General features: G+C 37.7%; 2 protein-coding genes across 3 annotated transcripts; one reads left to right on the top strand and one right to left on the bottom strand.

The window, feature by feature from the left end:
- The first annotated feature begins 566 nt into the window (after window positions 1–566).
- On the top strand, window positions 567–3,594 carry LOC112179592 (ankyrin repeat-containing protein At5g02620). Of its 2 annotated transcripts, XM_040511757.1 has the most exons (4): window positions 567–1,838; window positions 2,194–2,350; window positions 2,435–2,720; window positions 2,820–3,594. In XM_040511757.1, the coding sequence occupies exons 1-4, from the start codon at window positions 1,061–1,063 to the stop codon at window positions 3,417–3,419; spliced, it is 1,821 nt and encodes a 606-aa protein (XP_040367691.1). In that variant the 5' UTR covers window positions 567–1,060; the 3' UTR covers window positions 3,420–3,594. The 2 variants fall into 2 exon arrangements, with proteins under 2 accessions (XP_040367691.1, XP_024173824.1); XM_024318056.2 differs by having other exon boundaries at window positions 569–1,838; window positions 2,194–2,720.
- A 4,610-nt stretch (window positions 3,595–8,204) lies between these two features.
- LOC112178843 (cyclin-D3-1) lies at window positions 8,205–11,382 on the bottom strand. Its single transcript, XM_024317088.2, has 6 exons — window positions 10,426–11,382; window positions 9,830–9,916; window positions 9,628–9,726; window positions 9,340–9,541; window positions 9,029–9,162; window positions 8,205–8,896 (listed from the first exon to the last, which is right to left on the bottom strand). The coding sequence occupies exons 1-6, from the start codon at window positions 10,744–10,746 to the stop codon at window positions 8,657–8,659; spliced, it is 1,083 nt and encodes a 360-aa protein (XP_024172856.1). The 5' UTR covers window positions 10,747–11,382; the 3' UTR covers window positions 8,205–8,656.
- Window positions 11,383–24,959: the final 13,577 nt, after the last annotated feature.

Below are 24,959 nucleotides of genomic sequence, written 5' to 3'. Positions count from 1 at the left end.
GGCCCAACACCCACTTCCCCGAGCAGTAATCAACCAATGCAGAAAACCAATCCCGCCATCGGCAAGCACCATCAACACCACCCCGAGGCCTCGCCGCTTCCTGATACCGCCACTCCACCTTGCCAATATGCATACAGATTATACACCGAATTGACAATGCAACCAGATCCAGAATCACGACAGAAACAGATCCCAACCAGGATCCCTGCTGCCTTGAGTTGCTCCCATCCACCATAACCCAGATCGCTTCGTCGATGACGCCATCTCCCACTGCCGGCCAGAAGCAATTTGCTGCATCCGCACAACTGCCGTCGCCCCTGATCCGAGAGGGACAGATCGAGAGATTTGCCCAACCCGAGGTCAAGAGCCCACCCTCCTCCCCTAGACCGCGTCTCTGCCCTGAAGACCCATCACTAACCAGCAACGACATCCCCTCCCGGGCTGGAACGCAACGGCAGGATTGCCTGTGGCGCTTGGCCGGGAGAGAAACGAACACCTCCGGGTTTTTCCTTTTCTTCTGCGCACGTGGGTCGCGTTCCTCACCCAATTTGTCAATCCTAAAACCAATATCTTTTTTGCTAGTCTTGGTTAATTCACAAGCAAAATACGTAATTTCATATATAAACGTGGACGGGGTGATTCTCTTTCTTATTCCAAACCCTACAATCGAAACATACCTTAAAAACTACCAAAATGAATCCCTCCAATTCACCTGAGACCAAGAGTACTGAATTACCAGAGACCAACGTGCCTTCCAGTTCCAATTCGAACCTGTAGGAATTAGTGAATTCGTCCCATTACTTATACCAGAAGACTTGCTAAACGCCTAAGTCCATGGAGATAGACCCCACCCTTTCCAAGTTGCTACGTATTGAAGCCAGTAAAACTTAATTTGAATAACCTCGCCATGCTCGAGTAGCTGCTCTATTATATAACAGTTCTCTTCACCCTAAAATCATCCTGCACTCCCTGACCAACCTAGTTTTTGGCTCATTAATATCCTCTTTGATCATTTATCTTTCGAATTCTAGCTTGTTCTGTACTAGAAGAGAAAAAGAAAATGAATCCCTCTGATTCAGCTGAGACGGAGATCAGTAGTCCAACATCGGCCTATCATGCCACGATACTGGAGGAGACCAACGCAGTGTTCTGTTCTGAATGGAATCAGCAGAAATCTACACCAGTTAAGAGACGCTTAAGCGGCATGGATACTCAGGTGTTCAAGGCGGCACGAGAGGGCAATATTGATGCCCTTAGAGAACATAGTGATCATCTTCACCAAATACTGACTTCAACCAAAAACACAGTCCTCCATGTCTATATAGCTTGCGTAGGCAGTGCAAGGTTGACAGAGTCTGAAGAATTGCTGAAATCAGCCGAGGTTGTAAGGGAGATGCTTAAAATGTGCCAGCGGCTACTATTGCAGCCAAACGAGAGCGGTGATACTGCCTTACACTTGGCGGCAAGACACGGACGTGCTGACATAGTTGAAGTTCTTATTCGGGCTGCGAAAGACTGGCATGGCGACCTCGAGGAAGGTATCTCATCAAAAGACGTATACTACCAGTTTCTCATTAGAAGACCTAACGAGGAGAAAAACACAGCCTTGCACGAGGCAGTGCGGTTCGATCACCTTGATGTGGTTAAGATATTGACTAGGGAAGACCCCGAGTTTTTGTACTCTGCTAATAATGGTGGGGAAACTCCGCTCTACATGGCTGCCGAGAGGGGATATCCAAAATTGGTTTTTGAAATGCTCGACACTTGCACGAATCCATCCTACCAAGGACCCGATGGTATAACAGCTTTACACGCTGCAGCTACCTACGGTGATGAACGTAAGCATATTCATGTTGTTGAATACATAATATATTTACTCATTAAAATAGGTTACAACTTGCAAATTGAGATTAAGAGCATCTCCAACTACTTTTTGTAAAACATATTAATTTGTTTATGTAGGGAATACTTGGCTGTTTTTTACAGCATCATATTTCCTATTTTAAGAAAAGTGAAAAGAGAGAAACTTACAGTACCATATATATTTAACAAACTACAAAAATATAGGAAATCAACTATTTAAAATTAAACCTTTTTTGTGAGATTTTGTTGTTCAACTTTTTTTTTCTCCCTTAAATTATATTTTGAGCAACTAATTTTTGACTTGATACTTTGCTTTTATATATGTTGAAGAATTAACGAGAAGATTACTTGAGATGGAAAGGACGCTAGCAACAGCATCTGACGCACTAGGAATGACTCCACTTCATTTGGCTGCAGCTAAGGGTCGCGCTTCAATTGTGAAACAAATACTGGAATGTGATAAGTCCACTGCCTACATTGTCAACATGTACAAGTTGACACCCGTTCATTATGCAGCCCATGCAGGGCATGTAGATGTACTGAAACAGCTTATTTTCTATTGCCCGGACAGTTGCGAATTGGTGGACCAAGACGGTCGCAATGCCCTACACTTAGCAATTATCGGTAATGAAGAAAAAGTAGAAGAGTTTGTTCGGAAAGATCCATGGCTTAGTAGCGTCCTTTTAAATGGCAAAGATTCTGTCGGAAACACACCGCTCCATCAAATTGCTACTTCTGATCAAGAATACGATGGCTTGGAATTTATCAGTGATTCTAGAGTCGATAAGATGGCATTCAACAAAAAAAATAAGAACGCGCTAGACATCATTCTGCATAGAACTGATTCTCAGTGGAAGGTATATTTATGGCTTTTAATTGGCGGTCTATTTACTAGCTAGTCCTCTTTTTCCTTGAGTTTGCTTTCTAGATTACATTTTTATTTTTTTGCGCGGCAGAGGAACCTCATACAAGGGTTGAGAAATTTTGGTGCAAGAGAGAGTCAACGAGTGTCAAGAGACAAAGGTGGTGACAAGGAAGGTGACAGAGAGTCAAAATACAAGGAAATAAAAGAATCTCATATGGTAGTATCTGCACTCATAGCAACTGTAACCTTCGCAGCAGGTTTCACTGTGCCTGGTGGTTACCAAAGTGAAAAAGGGCCAGATCAAGGTTTTGCAGTTCTATCAAGAAATGCAGCTTTCAAGGCGTTTGTGATAACAAATACATTAGCCATGACTCTGTCCAGTAGTGCTGTCATGCTACGCTTTCTCTCATCACTGAACTGGTCAGATTCATTATTAAGTGTGGCGCTAAATTGTACCTTTTTCGCTCTGATTGCAATGGTGGCTGCATTCCTTACCGGTGCATATGCAGTATTAGGGGGTCATTCTTCATTAGGACTTGCCATTGCGAATTGTGTGCTTGGGGCTGGCTTCTTCTCGGCTATATGTTTTGTCTCTATTTCTCCAGCTTTCAGTACTTTTCGTAATCGTGTCTCTCTTCTCCATCTCCGCATAATTACCCTGCTCGGATTGGAATCAGTATTTTTGTATTGATCGAACATGTACACACTTTATTGAACCACCAGAGAGAAACAATGGCCGGAGAGGTAGTAGGATTATTATATGTTTCTAGTTTTTGGTCAAAATCCAGTAATCTACTTCTGAGGGAAATTCTACGGTACATGTATGTATGTGATACACTTATTTACATATCTGACAAAAATTTTGTTGTCATTGTGGTAAATAGAATTATTTTTTGGGTAATTTTAGTTCTACTATAGGTAATTACTCCACCTACAATATTTTTATAAGTTTATGAACAAATTGTTGTCGATGTAGTAACTTAGTTCAATTATATGTAAATGTGTAAAACAAATGTGATAACTTTGTTGTTAATGTTGTAAATTTGGTTCAACTAAATTGTAATTTTGGTTCAATTATATGTAAATGAGTGTATGATAAACATCCAAGTACTCTACACAACCCCCTACTTCTGCTCTTGGGTCAATAGTACGTTTTCTATCACTTTTCTTCGTCCGCTTCCAAACCTTTTTTTTTTTTTTTTTTTAGAAAAATAAATCACATGAAAGTAATGCATATAATCATATAGTAAATAATCAGTTGCTAGTTAACTTCTCACGTAAAAGAAAGAAATGTTCGTAAAACTGGTACCCCGAGTGTATCTCGTCATGATCATATTTCTCCACATGATTATTTGATCGAGCGAATGATCTTGTTTCGATTGGGCCAGCAGAAATTCTAGGCCCAACACGGACGAAGAGTTGAGGTCTACAATTTTTAAGGTTCAGCCCAAAAGTTCCCAAACCCGAGTGACATAATGGGAATTTCGTGGCCCATCTCATAGCTTCGCCCAACAAGAGGAAGAGTGAGCGCCATTCCCTTGAAATCAAAACCAGTCGGTTGTCCCGCCTAAACTTATTTCCCATTTAAACTCTCTCCGCACCTCCGGTTCCAGCTCACATCCAGCTCTCATCTCCTTATAGATGAGCCGAACAGTGACGCTAAATCAAAGAGACAGAAAGAGAATAACCAAATCCGTAGGGATCAAGCAATCGAATTGGGGGCCTCGATCTTCTTCTTCTTCGCCGATCCACGATCAGGTCAGTACCGTACGATTTTGACTCGTTCAGTTCTTTATCTCCGTACGATCTCATCTGATTTATACGAGAATCAAACTGATTATGATCGATAGATAGTGAGTGGAATTGGTCTAGATGATCATGCATATAAACGAAAATTTGATCTGATTGTTTTCTCCGTTCAACTATACTAATGAAAAATTGGCTAAAATTCCTTATGCTTGTGCATTTTCGGATTGATTTGATCGATTACGTGATCATATCACTTTAGTCATGGTTTATTGGGAGTGGAATTGGAATTTGATATATGGTCCTTTTTTTTGTATCTCGGTTGAATTGTGTGTTTTGGATTTGAGAATGAACCTAGTTTAAGTACTATGACCTAGATTTTGTATATGATCTATCATCATCTCCGAAAGGCATGACTGAATATAGTTCCTTACTTATAAAGTCTAAACTTCGATATGGAAGCTACGCCCAAATTTGATTTGAGATTGAGATTCATGCTTCTTTCTAAGAGCTCTCACCTTTTGGGAACTCTTTGCAAAATAGCACAGAATTGACTTTGGTTGAAGTTTTTCTGTTGTTTTAAAATCTTAGATGGTGTGTTTTCAGCAATGTACATGGAAAAATTGGTGATGGCAGATTGAAATCTTTTCAAAAGCGCTTTCCATCTGATTTAAATCAGAATACTCGGTAATTCTGCTTGGTGAAGATGTTCTTCTTTCTTCTCCCAAGTTTGTTTTGCATCAGATCAAAAGAAAGTTATGGTCATGAGTTTATCACCTTTCATGTCCATTATGATGAAAATAAATTATTTCGTAACACTTTTTACTGTCAATTATCTGACGATCCTATCATGGTTTGAGATTAGAGGAATGAGATGTTGCCCAACATGATAAATCTACCTGAGTCTTTACATTATTTTGCATCATCACTTTTCTTAGACAATTGAGTTCTTGTTATTTGTATTTGAACCCTTTATTTTGGCCAATACTTGAAGCTCAATTCAAGCTACTTGAAGCCTTGAAGGTGTTCATCAGCCATGGGTTGCTGACTGCCACATGTTTTCTGATATACAAAGACTAAAGAGATCACTTTTTGTTGTTTGTGTTCCCTACTATCTTAACAACACCCTTTTCTTCCGAAATAATTGCAAGTTACACCCTCATTTAGAGCATCTACTACCGTACCCTATAATTGATAGGCTATATAGTTATATATGGCTTACCATGAAGGAATATACCTTGGAATTATGGAGTTTAAACAAAGTCTTTTCCCACCGTAAGGCATAAATGAATGCCATAATTGCAAAGGCATAATTTGATAATTTATATTCTTTTATGAAAACATAATTTGTATTAAAATAATCTAACCCCAAATATATTTCATATTAGGCTCAAATCAAAGATCTCAATGTGATCTTCACAATGGTGTAGTTTTTATTATTAATAAATTTATAGGCATAAAATTTCAGGAGAAAAATTAATTATAACTAAAACTGATATAGGACACAAATGAAATAAAAGTAAAGTCAATTGAATGATGAGGGGTAAAAGAGGAACAAAATAAGTGGACAATAAAAAATTGAATTGATATATCTTACCGTATTGAAAGCTATATATGGCTCGAACATAAGGTCATACGGCAAATTTTTTTTTTAGAAAACGTGGAATAGCTTACCGTGGGTATAGGGTTATGGGGTACCATGGCAGATGGTCTTATGCACATCTTCAGTTTCTGGACAAATCAATGATTCTCACAACCCTCTTTGGTCGGTGAAACTGGGAAGAAAGATAATTCACTCAAATTTAAGTTGTAGGATAAACAATAATGTGAAATCCCATCTATCCATCGTCTTCTTCTTCTTTTTTTTTTTCCTTTTTTTCATTAAACATTTTTCAGGAGTATTTGTTATTCCTCCTCATCTACAGCTTTTAAGACTGATATTATCTAGATTTTTGTGGGTTCTGAATCACAGTGAATTGTCTTTTCCATCTTAAATGATTGTCTGAGCAATCAGGTCCAACCCAATAGAACACTTGGCGACAAGTTTACCATACCTGTGCTTGCTTCCAAAGATTTCTTGAATAATTCCTTCTACAGTTTTTCCTTCTTTTTGTTTTTGTTTTTTCCCCCTTCATATTTCATGCATCAATCAAATTATCAAAATGATTTTGACATTATATCGTGCAAATTAGTGTTTTTGAAATTTCAATTTGAATCGATTGGACCATGGTTGATTTATTTGATTAATTTCAATACTATCTATTTTTCATTATTCATATTCAGAATTTTCTACTATTTTAAATAATAAAAATCGACATTACTTATTGGATAACAGATGTCTCATGACACATTATTGATCAGAGATTTACAGTCTACTACTCTGTTTTTCTTTTTATTTATTTGTGCAACTTTTAAATCTCATAATCTGTCACTAAAAATCTTAAATCCTGCAAATTGTTGGTCTTGTACTGCATATATGAATTGATTGTCAAACCTCTTGCTTAATTTAATACCCAGCTGACTAACCATCTAACAAATTTTCTATTCTGGGGGAATAATGCTTCCCACATTGTAATTTCTTTAATAATAGGTGATATGACACTCACCAGTGTCAGTAGTAAAATTCTAGGTGCACATGACACAGTAAATGCTGTAAGACAAGTGGTTTCTCGTTGAGCATAATACATAGGATAAGTTATTCTTTTAAGGTTCTGAGTTTCTGACCAAAAAGCAATAATAAAGAAGTTTCTCATCCAAGGGAAAGAATTCAATTTCTTAAATATAGGAAAAAAAAAATGAAGTGGCTAATTGCTCTTTGGTGCATCTTTTTCTTCATAGAGATTAATCTTTTCCCAAAATTTTGGTTACCAAACATGAAATATTATTTTTCATTTTTATATGTCTAATCAGAAAATCCAAGGAGATCCTAAAGTTGCGTTGATTATATAATATGATGTTCATTGTTGTGGACACTTCTTTGATTCTTCCTTGCATCAAATCATTTGCAAAAGTAGGCCAGATTGACTTGATTTGCATTTAGGGTGCCTTTTGAATAATTAAACTACAAAAATACTTAGAATAGTGAATATGCACATAACAGGTAATTGTAAAGATTAATGTATGCGAGATTCATGTGTGTTCGCATACGTGAGCCTCACATACATCTATGTAATTATTGATATAATTGTCCTTAGATTTCATTAGAGCAAATAATACTAAAGTAACTGACCTTAACTTAGAGCTTACGAATTTAGGAAGAATCAATTTTTTTACATGAAATCTTATGTGCAGCTCCATCTCCTATTTCTGCACTTCTTAAAGAAGGTAAATCTCATAATATTAATGTCATCTGCATTTCTAGACAAAAAAAATAAAAAAAATAAAAAAAATTGGTAGTGCAAATAACATTCCCTTAATAAATGTTAGGCTGGCGGATCAGTCATTATCTATCACAGTATTACTATTACCTCTGTAACTCTGACAATGATTGTCAATTGGTCACCATTTTTCCCTTCAATTTTTAATGGATGATTAGGATATAGCACTCACAAAGTTCCAAGTCCACAGCACACTTTATCACCAAAGCTGCAGACCCCATTAGCCCCACGGTCTAATATAGACATTCAGTCAAACAGAACCAAAGCACAACCAGGTCACCCTGACACTAAAATTAAATACCCTTAATTTCACAAAAATAAATAAAAAGAATAAATCACTGACAAAAGAAACATAAGAATTATTTAAATTCCTGCAATCATATAAATACTTTTTTCAATGTTCCATATTTTCTCTTTTCCTAAACCAATAAAACTCCCAAAACATAAAAACAAACTATATCTCTCACAAACAGCACCAGCTTATAAACTTTTTTCTTCTTCCTTCCCCTCCTTTTTCCCTACTCACAGTCTCTTGCTGTTAAGAAGTCTAATATTTAACAGCTGGAGAGGTTCTTCTTCATCCCAAAAGCATGAGACATATTGATTCCATTTTCCATCCTCAGCCCATGACCTAACTTACTCAATTCCTTCCTCTCTCATCTTTTGTTCTCAGTTCACCCCCATTTTTGATTTCGGCACTGTCTATGTTTTTTTTTTCCCTTCCTCTTTGACCAATCTCCTCATCAACACAACAACAACAACAATCTACTTAATGGAAACCCTAAACCCCATAGTTTGGCTGCTTCTATAACTCCACTTCATAGGGTCTGTTTAGCTTCCTTCTTTTGGTGTCTGAGCCATTATGAAAAGAATTTGCACATGACCCAACTGTGGTGTGATCATCACTTTTATAGCTGAAGCATGCAACATCCAACACCCCAATGGGGCTTTGTGGCACAGACTGCACTGAACCACTACCATTCTTGAAGGCCCCACTCATTAATCCAGCATCTTGAATCACATTTACACACTTTACCACTCTCTCCTGCAAAAACCAAAACCAAAAACAAATTAATGTATTCGTAATCATGTTTGATGTTTGTATGTGATTGTATAAATTTGTAATCAACACCAAAATGATAAGAGCAAAAGCCAAAGTCATCAATGATTTATGTACCTTTTCTAAGTCGACATGTTGGATGAGCACAGAGATTGCTTTCTCAGTGTCATCTAATGCTTTGCTTTCTCCTGCTACAGATATTGCCACTGCTGCTGCAACCTCTGATGGTTTAAATTCCAAGAAGTCAATTCCTGCATTGAATTCCCACCCACCACAAACATCAGCCCCTCTTTCATAATGGTACAACAATTTCTTTATCTCACCAATAATTTTATAACATTCTAGCAAAATGGGAAACTGGGTACTACAATTTCATTACTTCACTAAAAGAAATTCTAACATTTTAGCAAGAAGGAAAAATTGGGTACCCTTGGTTGTGCTCAATATGAGTTGAACTGCTCTAAAGATTGAAGCTTTAAGTGGGATTTTGTCCTCATTGAGCTTGACTAGGAAGGAATCTATGAATGAGATTGGAGTAACTGCTTGCATTCTCCATCTCAATGTGCTCAAGACCAGTAGCTCCATTCTTTGAATAGTTCTAGCCTCAAATACATATTTTGACTCGGCCACCTGTTGAAAGCTTAAATCTTTAGGACTCAAAACAACTAAATCAGAAAGTTTAAGAAAGATCAAATGAAATTGAGACCAAGCCTAACCTGTAAATCAAGAGAGAGTGGGACATCAATCTCGTCCATTTTGGCTGCGAGGGACAAACATGCCACAGCCAACAATTGCATAGTCCAAGCTTTGCCATTCTGCATATTGGTTTAGGCAGAAAACAATAGATGCAATTAGCAATGGACTTTGATGTTATAAAACACACAATGCACTAAGTCAGTCCTCTTATTCCCCACTTACAGGTATTTCATAGGCCGAAAGGAAGCGATCCAAGTAGCTTACAGATAGATATTGACACAGAGGTCCAAAGCTGAAATGGGAATTTGCCTGTCGAACAATGTAACCAATTCATCAATAACTTGTAATCAAACAAAAGATTGAGTAGAGACGGTTCATAAGAAAACAGAAGAAAATAAAAGCCAATGCGAAGTTAAGTCAGAATTTGCTAGCTGAGTGACTCTGCTCCTCGGCATTTACAGCTTAGAACAGGGTAAAGTGTAAAACCACAAAACACATATCAAATATCCAATTGGCTTTGGCCCCAAAAGCAAAACAGAAAAGATTCTCCAGCAAACCAAAATAAGATTGTGGGATTACATAATGAGATGTCCAAACAAAAGACAAATCCAACCCATTACCATCAAACACCCTAAAACACAAGAAGATATAATTTAGGATTCTTCTGCAAAATAGCCTCTAATTTCTTTGAATCCCAAAAACAGTGTAAAGATCAAAACTTTTTCTGATCGATGATAATACTCATCATATAACTCATGAAGGAAAGAAATGCATGATTCAACAACCATTTAAATCAACCAAAAAATAAAAAAACCCACCTTTTGAATCCAATCAACAGCCTCATTTCTAGCCCCAAGGTCCAAATCCCCACTTTGCAATCTCTTCAAGTAATCAACACGAGGCAAGTGGTGTGATTCCTTTTCAATAATAGAAGCCAAATACTCATCACTACTCTGCAATGGCAGCCCATCTTCTTCATCATTATCAAAGCCCCGGTTTTGATTATTGTTTCTGTGACGATTCCAAGTAACCTCCTCAGACTCAACCTCAACCCTCAAAGACCCAAAATCATTGTCATAAAAAAGGTTGTCTTCTGCGCAAAGCAGGCTTGAAACTGCACAGTCAAAACTGGGTGCCATTGCAACAAGAACAAAAGGGACACAAAAAAACTCTCTCTTTCTTTCTCTCCCTCACTTGGGATTAAGAAAATCTCTTCACTATGAAACCAAAACACAAAAAGACTCGATCTTTGAGTTGGGTTTTATCTGTATATTTAGTCTGTGTTCATGAGAGTGCATACAGATGATAAAGATTGAACCTTGTAATCAAATAAAGAATCAACAGGGGAAGAAAGAACAATGGATATGATGCAAGGCCAAAACCCCAAAATGAAGAGAACCCAATAGGACTATTTCAGACCCCTCTCTTCTCCTCTCTGGTCTCTCTCACTCTCTCTGTCTCTCTGTCTTAAAGCCTGGGCTGAAAAGACTGCTGCTTGAGAGGTGCTTATGAAGAAAATGAGTGGCTCTTTTTAGGGTAAAGTGAGAGAGAGAAGAGTAGAGAGAGAGAGAGTAGAGTAGAGACGGTGAAGGACACAATGCAATACGGAATCAGGATTCAGGAAGAACGGGATTTGGGATTTGACAAAGGAAAGAGTAATCGCAAAAATTGCAAGATCTTGTTGTGATAGATGTATTGATTTGTCAAGGAGTGAATATGCCTTAAAAGGTGTGCGTGGGAAGAAGGATTTAATGAATTTTTCATGGCAATATTGAATCCATTAATAAATTTGCTTAACCACCACTGTATGCTTATATTTTGTAATGCTACCTACTCTGTTTTTTTTTCTTTCTTTTCTCTCTTTTTTTGGGTAATATACTCTGTTTTTATTTCCATCATTTAATTTTGCTGCCTGGTAAATGTCATTTGTGGGAGCATGTGTATGGAATCAATCAATCATATCCAACTACATTAAAACAAAACCCGTTCTTTCTTATTATGATATTTGTTATGAACTTTGGATTACAATATACAATGTCTTATGCCCTCTTTTGAGTGAGATTATGCTATAGTTTTATCTCTCACTAAACTCTTTTTTTTGGGCTCATGTTTCACTAAATGCTTATCATAATGGTTTTTCTATTAATATTAATATTCAGATCATGATGTATATTAGTATATATATTATTATTGCTATAAGAGAAATTTCATTGTTTGTAAAAAATACTATAAAAAATATTCAGAAATTCCGAAAAGAGATGCAAATGATAACATATAATTTCGGGGGAGTAATATGGGTGAAATTACTAGGATAGAATTGTAAATAAGATTGTCAAACGGTCACGAGACTGTCTCTTTGTCTCATGCTAATGTGTGTACCCAGCTACGAGGTAACTGATTGTTGAAACTGTCCGTTTCATATATAAAATTAAAGTAATGACTGTTTTTCTGACACAATCTTTCTGTTACAACTTATAACAAGAGAACCTTATTTTTACTTTTTTACCTTGTTTTCCATTTGTTGACCGTATTGAAATATCTAAATCAAACATTTTAGTTTTGTCTGAGAGTTTAAGCCAACCTTGGTTTTTTTTTTTTTTATGAGTAAAAAAAAAACAGTTCATTGTATTAATTAAAACAACCAAAACGGTTGGAATTGGACATACACCAGTTCATGACATTGATATACAACTACTCCATAAGCACTAAAGCAAAAAGTCTAAAACTAACAAAAGAAATTCGCCTTCAAAGAATAATATAGACTTTTACCTACTCTCGCCGAGCACACAATTGTGGTTTGAAAAGTAAGCAACACTTCTAAGAATACTCACAGAACATCTCCAGTTAGGATAGACTAGACAACCGTGACATAAGCTAAGCAAGAACAATCTCATTCCCAGTGGGGTTGGAATTCTCAGAGTCACTATGAAAGCTGAATGAAAGCTCCCCTACCTTTTTCTTCTTCTGCACAGCAGTCTTCTTGTTCTTGGGCACCCCTTTCACCTTCACATAAGTTATCTTTACAATAGAGGCCTTATGGCCTTCCCCTCTTCTTAGGAACCAGTTGGGGAACAATAACCATCTCCAACCCCATACTCACAACATCAAAATTATCGCCAAGCTTAGGCTTAGTTTCTTAAGAGAAGATTCAAGCACACCCTCTCGTTGTCTTCTCTGGCAACTTCAACGTGGAGAGGATGCACCTTCCTCCAATTTTCTGATAATAACCTATTTACGGGATTTGGGCATAGCGAAGCCACCCGAAATCGTTGAGGACAGTAGTTGTGGCACCACAAATAGAAGTTGGGCCTTGAAAAGGAGTTTAGGCCTAGTTGCACTATAAGCCAGCCCAACAGCAATATCCTTTAGTTTAAGCTCCAGCTTACCCGAAAACCCTAGTTGCAAGGGAAACCCTAATAGCAGTGATCTATATATGTCGCAGCCGAGTCTTCAACTTTTCCGACAGAGGTGGGTTTGAACAGAAAAATCCTACTTGGGTGACAACTAACTAAATTCTCAAAAAGAAGAAATCGAGGTGCAAATCAACCCCATCTTCAACCACCAGCGAGCTACCCACTAGCCTGATGCAGTGATTGCTCTGAAACGTAAGGGTGATGTCACTGATACGAACCCAAAACCCTAATGTATTTAGAGAGATGAATTCCATCGGCGCCAGAACCACAATAGCTTGTTCAAATCTCCAAAGACCTCCTTTCAAGACCCGAGGTCAATATGAAGGGTCAAAAAATGAGAACTGCTATCTATCACTGTTATCCTGAATTTATCTTCCAGCTAAACGCCATGCTCGCCTAACATGCCTTTGAAAGAACCTTTGGAATAGACTCGAGCAGTTAAGAGCTTGCCTACCAAAAGTGATTGAGATCACTAGAGTCTCGTTACCTTGGAGGGGTGCAGATCAACAGGGCATTTTCCCTCATGTAGTGCCACAGACGATGCCAGACGCACCTCAATCTCATCCACCAACGACATCGGTGGGAGGAAGGAAGCAAGAGGTGGAAACACGAGGTTTTTGGATTTTAGGGTTTAGGTGTTGCTGAGAAAAAATGTAGTGGCTAGGGTTGTAGGAACCAAATTTGGTTAAGCCCACCTTGAATTCACAAACTTCTTTTGATTTAATGGTGAAAAGGTGTGCGATGTGTTCTAAATCAATACTTACAATTTTATACATTTCTATGGATTTGTAGTCCGTTTCAAGTGATTTTAGGTATCTAGGTCGAGTTTTCTAGAATTTAACAAAAATATGAGACCAATTTTTAACCTTTTTTTAAGTGAAAGACATCCATTTATTTCATATCACATAACATTTTCACATAGATTTTTCTCTCTCTATTTTTTCTTTTCCTTCGCCAATAAGGCATTTAGTTAGTTTCGATAACTTAAGAGACAGTTTTAAGGGAATGTGAGGGACTAGTGCATCTCAATCACATATATTAAATTTAACATGTTGTGATTACAACAATTTAAAATTGTGCATTTATTTTTAGTTATTAGATTTGTTTGTCCCTTACAATCCCTTAAAAACTATCACTTAGGTGAACAACCCTTGACATTTAGTCCATTTAATAAACTAAATGAGCAAATTACCGATAACTACAAACTCATTCAAATAATTGCCACGCGCAGAGTCCACGGGTCTTATTTTCATGCGGTGAGCTCATAAAGTCTATGTGGACACGTGGGCAAATTCTTTTTTTTTTTTACTGACAAAAATGTCCCTTAACACACATAATAGAGGAAGACAGACGAGAGAGAGAGAGAGAGAGAGAGAGAGAGAGAGAGAGAGAGAGAGAACATATCTGGATCTGGATCAAGATCGAATCCGGCGAAGCGAGGCGGCGAATCCGGCGAACCGAGGCTGCAAAGCAACCGGCGAACTGAGGCTGCGAATCCGGCGAAGGGAGGTTGAGAATCCGGCTAAGCAAGGCTGCGAATCCATATTTGGTTGAGAAATTCTGAGGGTCAGTACCTTTAGCCTCATGTTGTCACAGGTTTTGGCATGGGTAAGCTATTTCACTGGTTTTTGATCTGAAAGTATGACCAAATAATTGGTGCTGAATAAAATTGAATTTCAATTTGTTTTCCCTGTATTTGGTGGATTCTCAGTTTTGTATTGAGGGTCCGTAGCTTTAGTTTTGTGTTTATGATATTTTCTTATTGGATTGGTGGTGTTGTGTAATGCTTTAGTTTTGGGTTTATGGTACTTTCTTATTGGATTAGGATGGAGCTAATGAAAGCAATGCTGAAGTGAGCAAACACGAGAAGGCCAGGCTAGTATACTGCTGGGGGACAGTATACTACTGGGGGCCAGTACACTACTGTGGATCAGTACACTACTGAGGGTCAGTATACTACTGGGGCTAGTATACTGCTGGGGTGACATACTACTAATCCTCAGTACACTACTGCTTGTATGCGGAAGTAGCAAAGCCAGAGATAAATGATAGTGTCCAAGTTTCATATTGAAATATGTACAAATAGTTTTTGAAATTATTAAATAAATGAGTTGTTTCTAAGAAAAACAAAGATGGAATATAGAGATATTCTTTTTTCATAATGCTACTGCCATTCAGCAGTATTAATTTACATTATTCAAATCACAAGGGCAGTTTCGTAATTTACTTGTCAGTAGAAATAATTAAAAAATGGAAGGAATCTGACCGCAAGGGATAATACCTTGCACACTAACACATGAGAATTAAAAAAAAACAGGTTTGCTGATGGTAATTTATGGACTAAAAGTGTAGGTAGTGGTAATTTGCTATAAACTAAATAGTTCGCTGATTAATACACATTGCTTTTAGAATTTTTCTTTTTCCCCGCTAAGGACATTGCTTTTAGATTTCATAGTTATGGTTTATGAGGTTTTCATTTATATACTCTTTATTTTCTATTAGAAGGAAAACAAAAACTAAGACCTAGACATCGAAGTTGCTAAATATATTAGACGTAATGATAAATCATCATCAAGTACAGAGTTCCTAACATAAACCTTGGCTCTAGCACTAGAATAAGATAGAATGTCACATTCATAACCAATGCACACTACCCGCTGCCAAAGAAACTTATCTATTTAATCCCTCCATTTTCTTTAAAAAACCAAAGAATTTTTTTTTTTTTTTTGGACAAAAAAACCAAATAAATATTCTTGCGCATAACCCACTAATTTTCTAGTTTAAGCAAAAACATTTACAGATAATCCACCATTGATTTAGCCTTAACCTAATGTATACCCGCAAGTAACACATGCATGTATCATGTATTTATCAAAAGTTGTGGTGGAGGAAATTAAAGGGTTGTCTTTATAGTGGCAAAAAATCCCAAAAAGAGATGAACTTTATCTTTTTTTTTTCACTTTTAGGAGCGTTTACATACCTCCTTTTCGGATGTGACAAATGAAATCCAAAGTACAAAATTTTTCCATAACATTCAGCAATGACTGTTGTTTACCCTACTAGATCAGGACACTTAATTAGAGAAAGAATAGTTTATAGCTTTAGATGCCCTATACCAATATGATTAATGAGTATGACGTTCCATAATGGAAATGACAGCCTCAGTCAATACACATTATATCTTTTTTCCTTGAGAATGCTGTTGATTATTTACTAAGTTTAAATTTTGGGGGACATGAATCATGGAAATTACTACTTTAAAGGGTTAGAATTGCTAGTGATCCATTTCCTAAGGTCCAAAACCCAGATGCTCCTCGACTAGGCTTTACCTAGTTTGAAAATTGAAACTTGGAATTTAAGCTTTCTTTTTGCAGGTTGAATGCAGATAGATTCTTATATATATATACACACACACACAGACACACTAGTCATTTAATGATGGGATTTGGTCATCCAATGCAAGATCACAGTAGTAAAAACTAAGCACAAGAAGTTGTTAAATTAGCTTTGCAGTCAAACAAAGCTTGTACTTAGCATGTCACTTCAAACTTGTACTTCGGTAAATTTTTTGCCACCATGCATCTTATTCCATAGGGCATGACTAAGACACCCTAAACCCTAAACCCTTTGAATGGGATCCCATTTGTTTGATGACTTTGATCATTTTGACCATATAGAAACAATCATTTTTAACAATGACCATGACCATGACCATGACCATGACCATGACCATGACCATCACAGTGGTAAACTGTTAGTTGGGTTTGACCACATATTAGAGTACAAGGTAACATGTTAAACAATTTTAACCTTGGATGCTTGTTCCTTGGATTCAATATCAAGGCATGCTCAAATAATATAGATCCAAAAAAGGAACTTTAGCACAAATTTCTAACCCTTTTTTCCTTCTGCATTCTTTGAAATGCTTCTTCTTTTTCTAATACTCTCTGGAATTCACCTTTCCTCTTTTGCAGTTTCACATTCAAAAAATTTCATCTTTAATTAAAACCCAAATATTAAACACTTGGAAATGTCAGATTTGTGCTAACTTCAAAGACTATATCCCCACTTTATTTTCCAGAATATAGAGGATAGTGAGGCCCCTCCTCCTATCTAAGACTTTTCCTTTTGGTATGAATCTTAAAGAGAGTCTTACCTGTTTGAGATCCGAGCTCTACAGTGTGTCACTCATATATCACACCCACTACACAATTGTTTAACTCATCCATTCGTAGATTGTTCTCTTTTTCATTACTAGAGGCCATTGGCCGATGTGGAGTCGTAGGATGAAATTCAATCAGACCAGTCAATTCGTTGAACTTTAATTTGAAGTTGATACTTTCACTAGGGGATGAAATCAGGGTTTCTATGAGTCACGGCTAAACTTACTAATAAGTAGGAATCTGAGTCAATCCAATCGAACAATAGTCTAGATGGTTTATTGATATCAAATGAGGGATTATAAATCAATAAACTCAATAAAAATAAATAAGTAGATTCGATCCATAGTCGTTGGGTTGACATATTTATATTTATCACAATCTGGACATTTTCTCTTTCTATAAATAACTTAAATCGTGTTATTCAGTTAGTGTTTTAACCCTTCAAGAATACATGAACAAATCACAAGAAATTTTTTATGATCAATCATTTATGAATATTCAATGTTCTCTATCTCTAATTTATGCTCCAACACAAACAAATTGTTCATTTGAATCACGCTCGATGACAACCATATATAATCAAGCTGTTCTTTTGTTAACCATTAACAAGGAAGCAGTCATCAGCTGCAGCATTGGGGAAAAATTGGATTAAAAATGCGGTTGCAAGCTATCTAGCAATTAAACAAAACCTAGCTAATCCTTGAGATTCACCACTTCATTAGTTAAAACATCTTTTGACCTATCTAAAGCAACTATAAGGGATTTACTAATAAGACCAACTCGTGTTAGAGATACTAAATAACTCCTTTCCAGAAAAAAAAAAAAACTCATATTTTAAATTTTCAATCAATCAACATGGTAGTGTTTTATTCGTAGAAACTACTATGAATTTAATTTATTTCTAAAAAATGAACGGTAAAGTCAAACTAATAATGCTCGTTATATAAATTTTGAACTAAATTAAAAAATGTTAGTAAGGATGTTAAGTTCAACAAAACAGTAACAACAATGAGCTCAATATGCAAAAATAAGATGGACAAAAGTTGTACTAGCAACTTAAAAACACACACAACTCAAATTAGGGTTGAGCCATTATCCAAATCCACACAATGCAAAAGAAACAAAAACCTAAAAAAACTCGTACGAACTAAATCACTACCATCACTAAGAACTGCTGGACCATGGAACTCACATATTTTAACCAATAAGAGTTTGCAAAACAATAATTTATCTTATTGGTGAATTAAATATAAGTTTTTAATTTTTTTTATTTTTTTTTATTTTGAGAAGATAAGGAAATAAACAACTACAACGAAAAACCCATAACTGTACTAAACTGATCTAAACTAAATGAAAAAAGAAAAGAAGTTAAATAGAGACTGTTCCTCCAAATCTGGAGACCTTGAGCAGATATAGGTACACCTGTGCAGTAGACAATTTTTCGTAAAGCATTATTTTTCATAAGTAATTTAATTTAACTATGAAAATGTAAAAGGAGGTGGTTGCATTGTGTTTGGAACCTTTGTTGGTGTTTGGGTCATATTCCAAAGAGCATGTGCGGCAATGCAAAGCAGCTTCAAGTCTTCAACGCCGTGGTCCGCCATCTACAGCGTCCAGAACATCCGCCACATCTTCCGTGTCTCCACGACACTAGAGTCCACGTGGAACACGATTGGGTCCACAGTTCCTCCCTTTTCGTGCCTCTCGTGTCATTTTATATTTGCCTTGTCTCTTAGTTTGGTCTCCCACTAGAAGTGACATTCTATCATTAGAATAATATTAATTTCTTCCTAAACCAGATTGAGCTGGCATCCGAGCTATCTCCTGTCTCTACCGCTCTAGGTTCAAGCTTTTGTCTTTTATCGAACTTCTCAAACGTTCTGCAGGTAAGGAAAAATAAAAATAAAAATAAAAACATATAACCTTTCTGAAAATAATTTTATGAAAACCATTTTTAGGCAAAAAAAAAAGAAAAAAGAAAATTAAATTATATTTTCTAAATTTAAAAATATGTTCAGTAGTTGAGTGTGAAAAACTATTCTTTATATTTTTTAAACGGGAAGATAAAAAAAGTGTAAATGTCAAATTGTTATTTTTAATTTCTTCGAAGAAAAATTAAAAATATTTTTTATTTGTTTATGAAAAACTGAAATTGGGAGAGAATTGAGTCATGTTTTCATTGATAATAGGGGCCTATTTATATAGAGGATTACAAGACATAGAATCAGAGTTGTATAAGGAAAGTTATCGTACAATTAATCGGATATCTATGAATATTTCCGAAAATATCTCTAATTTCTAATCCTATTACAACTAAGTTAAGTAACTTAGAGTTTGGGCCAGACACATTTTCTAGATTTACTTGAACACTCTCCCTTGTGTCGCCCAAACGTGTGCTCATCTCGTTGCCTCATTAAAAACCTTGTCGAGTAACAAAAACCCTGTGGGACAAAAATAACCTCGGTCGAAGGGGAAAAAGACCACAACACACCCTTCACATTTCAAGACCCTACATGTAGATATCTCCCCCTGAGGACTACGGTCTCATGAGTTCGGATAACTTCCGCAAACGATGCTACCAATATGTTTCTCGAAAGTGGAATTTAGGCAATGACTTAGTGAGCAAACATGCCACACCATCCTCATATCGAACCTAGTTCACTTTGATTTTGAGGAGAGTCTGTTGTTGCTGATTATCTTTGGTGTTGTCGCTTTTGATGTAGCCTTGCTTCATTTGTTCAAAACAAGCAACATTATCCTAAATGCTCGTAGGCTCATCTATGGTAGACTTCAAACCACAATTGTTCGGACATGCGTAATTATGGATCCAACCCATATACATTCACGAACCACTTCGTGAAGAGCAATGATCTCTGCATGGTTCGAAGATTTAGCGACTAGGTTCTGTTATGTAGACCTCATCATGGTCTTTACCCATGGTGAACACTTAATCAGTTTGGGAATGACCTTTGTGTGGGTAAAAGAGATACCCAACATCAGCAAAACCTTCCAAAACACTTATGTCGTTTTGGGATGGGGATAGAGGACGCAGGCCAGTGTTGGCGGCGTTCCTAGTATGTGATGGGTCCGAATCCATCATCTCTATGTAGGGATAGAACAAGCCCATATCAATCGTACATCTCAAGTATCGAAAGATTTCTTTTACATCAATCTAATGGCGTCGCGTTGGCGCAGAGCTATACCTTAGCTAACAAGTTCGCTGCAAATGAGATGTCCGGTCTTGTGCATTGAGCTAAGTACAATAATGCGCTTATTGTACTTAAGTAAGGCACTTCTGCCTCTAGCACATCTTCGTCATCATCCTTTGGACGAAGATGATCATTTTCCGGATCAAGACTACAGATGATCATGGGGGTGCTTGAAGGTTTGACCTTGTCAAAATGCCTAAGCATCTATCAACACGATGCTCAAGTTCCAAACTGAGACATAATCGTGTTCTCCCAAAATCCTTCATCTCAAATTTGGATTTCAAGTGTTCAGCGGTTTCCCTTAACTCTTTAAGGGCTTCCAATGAAGATCATGTCCAACATGAACCGCGATAGAATCAGAAACTTGTTATGGAAACGTGCGGGCATATCTCTTCCCAATCAAGTAGTCACTTTAGTGAGCGTTTCAACCTTATTGTAAACGCGCTCTGTGGTCTAGAGCCACTTGATTTAGGTAAATGAAGTTCACCATGAACCTTCATGTATATTTCGTATCTAGATCCCTATAGAGATACGTAGTGACCACATTCGTAAGCTGCATGTTCAGTTAGTTATTCGGAAACTACCAAACTGACAAGGTAGTGGAGTGCAATGACATCCATTACGAGAGAATATGTCTCATCGTAGTCGATTCTAGAGCGAGATTACTATCTCTTTTTCTCAACACACTTTCTAACGAAGACCCATTAGTCAATAGGTTTTATGTTAGGAGGTGTTGGCATCACTAGCTCAAAAACCTTCTTCTTCGTTAGAGAATCCATCTTAACCTGGATCGCATATTTCCATTTAGGCCAGATTTCTCTACGTTGGCATTCATTCATCAATGAAGCGTGGTTCGATATCATCGGACTTAACAGACTCATACGCAACGAAATGCACAACTACATCATCAATTATGATGAAGTTTCTATCCCATGTCTCATGTACACTAGTGTAATTTTCAAAGAGCTCTATATTCTCAGGAATCGGTTCTGACGTTAAGGCGTCCCCCAACGATAACCATAACCTGGAAGATTCTCATGAGACGGATTTTGAGTCTTGATCAATGATCAAAGGATAGGAATGTGCCAAAGTATCCTTCGAATCCACGGGCCTATCATGCATCCTAGCTGGGGCCAAGGGCTATAATGCCAGAGTGCCAATTTCTTTGGCGTTGGCGCCATGCCTACCTCCATGTAGGGTGGCGCTACGTCCTCTAGTAGGGACGTCCTTCCTTGCAGGCATGTTTGCAGCATATATGTATGATCTTGTCACTTTATTGGGGATCGAGATGAGACATAGTGGGGACATGCCACGACAATTCATGTCGTTCCTGCTGAACATCTGTGTTCTTATCTCCCTCTAACGACGGGAAGACTGTCTCATCAAAGTGACAACCCGCAAATCTAGAGGTAAGGAGATCGCCTTGCAAGGGCATTAAGTGGCGGATGATTGTTGGAGTCTCAAATCCAACATAGTTTCGCATTTGTCTGTAAGGACCCATCATAGAGCGCTGTGGCGGCACAATTGGCACATAAATGACACACTCAAAGATGTGTAAGTACGATACTTGTATCTAGTCACTAGCTGTAACGCAGAGGTAGATTGAGTGGCAGTGGGTCGTAGATGAATTAGCATAGCTGCATGAGATATTGCATCACCCCAAGCGGATATATGGAGATTGGTGCGCATTACCAATGTCCGGGCTACCATCGTAGTCATTTCCTCTAGACCATTCGGTGTGTTCATGGGAATATGATGTCCAACATCAGTCCCAATGCAATAACCATCGAAAGTCTTTGGTGTAAACTCTCTAGCATTGTCAATTCCAATTGACTTAATAGGATGACCCGGGGAGTGAGCGAGTTGTTATATAGTATGTGCTAGGAGTGTAGTATAAGCAGCATTTACAAATGGACAATGACACAACACGTGATCAACGTGTTTACTAGTCAACCAACATCATGATATATTTAAACGTCTGCAAGTTGGTTGAAGTAGTCCACAGAATCCCTACGGATTCTCTGTAAGCTGTAAGAACAAAATGATTATTTTCATATCCTTTGCATAGGACCGTCTCAGTCCTAACTTCCCTAAGGAACAGGCTTTGTAAAATGAGCGAGAGGCTTTAGAAGCAACTAATGAGGATTTTGGTTGGGCCTAAGTGTCTGAAGCGTTATTTGAAGTAAAGTTGCTGATTGCAGCATCAACTAGGGCGCCGTCATTATGATGGATGCCATCCATGGCGTCATGGATAGGGACTGTGCCAGCCCTAGGTTGGTGGTGGACGGCGGCGGTCACACTTAGTCCAGGAATCAACTTTTGATTCATGCTTCGTTTCTCTCTAGAGAAAGGATGTCCATGTGAAGTCTTTAGTAGATGGATCATCATATCATGACTAGGATGACCTATCCTGTCATGACAAAGCCAATATGTGTTTAAATCCAAGAGATCTTCTTTCATAGCTCAAATAGTGATATAAAGTCCACTAGAGAGACACATAAACTTCTCTAAGATGCGCTTTTGTTCGCAATCGTTAGGGGCATTGCAAAGGAACTCATTTCCGTTCTCTACATGCGTTTTCGCATGGAATCCGTTGGCTGGCTATTCATAGGTGCGATTTACTCTAGGAGCGTAGAGAGTTTTTGTGACAGTAATCAAGGTGCCATTTGGCAAGGGGAACTTGGTCTATTCCATGTCCTTGAATTAATATTGATGGCCCAGTCATCGTAGTCACAAAGTAATATGCTCAGAATCAAAATGAAGTCATAATGAAAAGAACTCAAAATTTTATTCATAAGCCAACAGAGTACATCATTGTCTCTTAACCATTAGAAGAATCTAATCCAAATGCTAGCTAATGCAAAACAATGGTAGTTGTTTGACTTCTTTCGGTACGTAACTCCAAAATAAATATGACCAGGTGAGTAGAGAGATGTCGGTAGAGCAAAACTCGCTTAAGTACCACTTATCTCAAAACCTTCCTAGACATCATACTTATGTTGGATAAGCCTATGTGAATAAAAACTAAAGCAATGGCATTTACTACAAAGTATATGGCAATTGCCTATTACATCTCTTGGAAAAATAAAGACTTAAATAGAATTGGTGATCTATTGATCCCAGCCATATTTGTAGTCTTCAACCCTTCACTTTAGATCATCTTCATGATCTTCTTGTTCCACATAGTGTGCTTCTCTTGCTTCTGTAGGCTGTGACAATTTCTTCACGAGCTCTACAAATGTGTGCCTAATGACCGAATACTCCACATCGAGAACATACATCTCTTTGCTTAGACTCCATTGATTGAGGCGCTTTAAAAGCGTCATTTAGATGGCTCTTAGTGTTGGTGGCGCTACCAACATGGCCAGAGGTGTTGCCTCCCTCTCTCTTTCCACGTTGACTTCTTCGGTTCCGTGATCGCCTATTTTGGCGGTTACCTTCCCAAGTAGAGCGATTATATGGACTAGGACGTCCAGAAGTATCCCTAAGATTAGGGTTTCGCTCTTGGCTCCCTCTCTTAGGGGCGCGACTATAATTGGATTCTGGAATATGCTCTGTTTCCAGGGATCTCTAATTATAGTTCTTCACAAGGATGTTATCATGCTTTTCAGCTACATTCATAGCTCCACTAAGCTCATGAAACCTTGTGATCCGTCCTGCAGTAACATCGATTCGATAGTTCTTAGTAACCATCAATGCAGAGACGGGGAAGGTAGAGAAAGTCTTCTCAATCAACATCTCATTTGTGATCTCTTTACCACAGACTTCCATTAAGGATCTAATGCGAAGTGCTTCCGAGTTGTAGTCAAGAACTGACTTGAAATCACAGAAGCGGAGGCTATGCCATCTCACTTCTAGGTCAGGAAGCAGGGAGTCATGGACGTTGCCAAATCTTTCTTCGAGTGAGACCCACAGCCTTCTGGGGTCTTCTTCATTCATACACTAGTACTGGAGCAAATCATCCATATGACGAGTCATTAGGATGATGGCTTTCTCCTTATTTGCCTCTAAGGCTTCTCTATTTGCTTCTAAAGCTTAAGCTTGCTTAACAGTTAGCATGTCCTGGCTAGGCTCGAGAATCGTATCCAGAATTCCATCGGCCTTGAGATGCTGGCCGACATCACGAACCCACCTATGATATCCAGAGCCAGTTGTTCCCAATGGAGCAAAGTCTCATTTATTCAGGTTACTCATCCTGAAAGAGAACAAGAAAAGGGGATAGTTTCAGAGCGAAAAAGCTATCATGAAAACATATAAAATTCCTGAGCGTAATCGCTTTCAAAAAATTAGGAATTTCTGAGCGTAATCGCTTCCAAGAAATTCAATTCCAAGAGATATTGGATTAGATCGAAACAATGACGTAAGTGGTCGATCAGAAATTCTCTACAAACTCTAAGTTTGGAGATCTCAACAAGCTCTAAACTTGGAGTGAGCACGAACCCCCACAGTTCAGCTTAATTAAGTCTCCCCTATGATGAAGAAAGGGGGGTAGAAGAAGGCAGTTTGCAAGTCACCTAGAAAAAGAAGAGAAAAATAATAAAAACTTCAAAAACGGGAACCTTTAGTA

Source organism: Rosa chinensis, chromosome 7 (genome assembly GCF_002994745.2).
Source record: "Rosa chinensis cultivar Old Blush chromosome 7, RchiOBHm-V2, whole genome shotgun sequence".
NCBI classification, from domain to species: Eukaryota; Viridiplantae; Streptophyta; class Magnoliopsida; order Rosales; family Rosaceae; genus Rosa; species Rosa chinensis.
The sequence above is the reverse complement of the archived record's forward strand: the minus strand, read 5'-3'. Positions and strand labels throughout refer to the sequence as shown.

What these genes read in the sequence shown, in the direction of transcription:
- LOC112179592 (XM_024318056.2), top strand. Translation starts at nt 1,061, where the DNA reads ATGAATCCCTCTGATTCAGCTGAGACGGAGATCAGTAGTCCAACATCG. An exon ending in AGCTACCTACGGTGATGAAC is followed by an intron (nt 1,839 to 2,193) that starts GTAAGCATATTC and finishes TATATGTTGAAG; the next exon opens with AATTAACGAGAAGATTACTT. An exon ending in GAACTGATTCTCAGTGGAAG is followed by an intron (nt 2,721 to 2,819) that starts GTATATTTATGG and finishes TTTGCGCGGCAG; the next exon opens with AGGAACCTCATACAAGGGTT.
- LOC112178843 (XM_024317088.2), bottom strand. Translation starts at nt 10,746, where the DNA reads ATGGCACCCAGTTTTGACTGTGCAGTTTCAAGCCTGCTTTGCGCAGAA. An exon ending in CTGTTGATTGGATTCAAAAG is followed by an intron (nt 9,917 to 10,425) that starts GTGGGTTTTTTT and finishes ATTGTTCGACAG; the next exon opens with GCAAATTCCCATTTCAGCTT. An exon ending in CATATTGAGCACAACCAAGG is followed by an intron (nt 9,163 to 9,339) that starts GTACCCAATTTT and finishes AATTCAATGCAG; the next exon opens with GAATTGACTTCTTGGAATTT.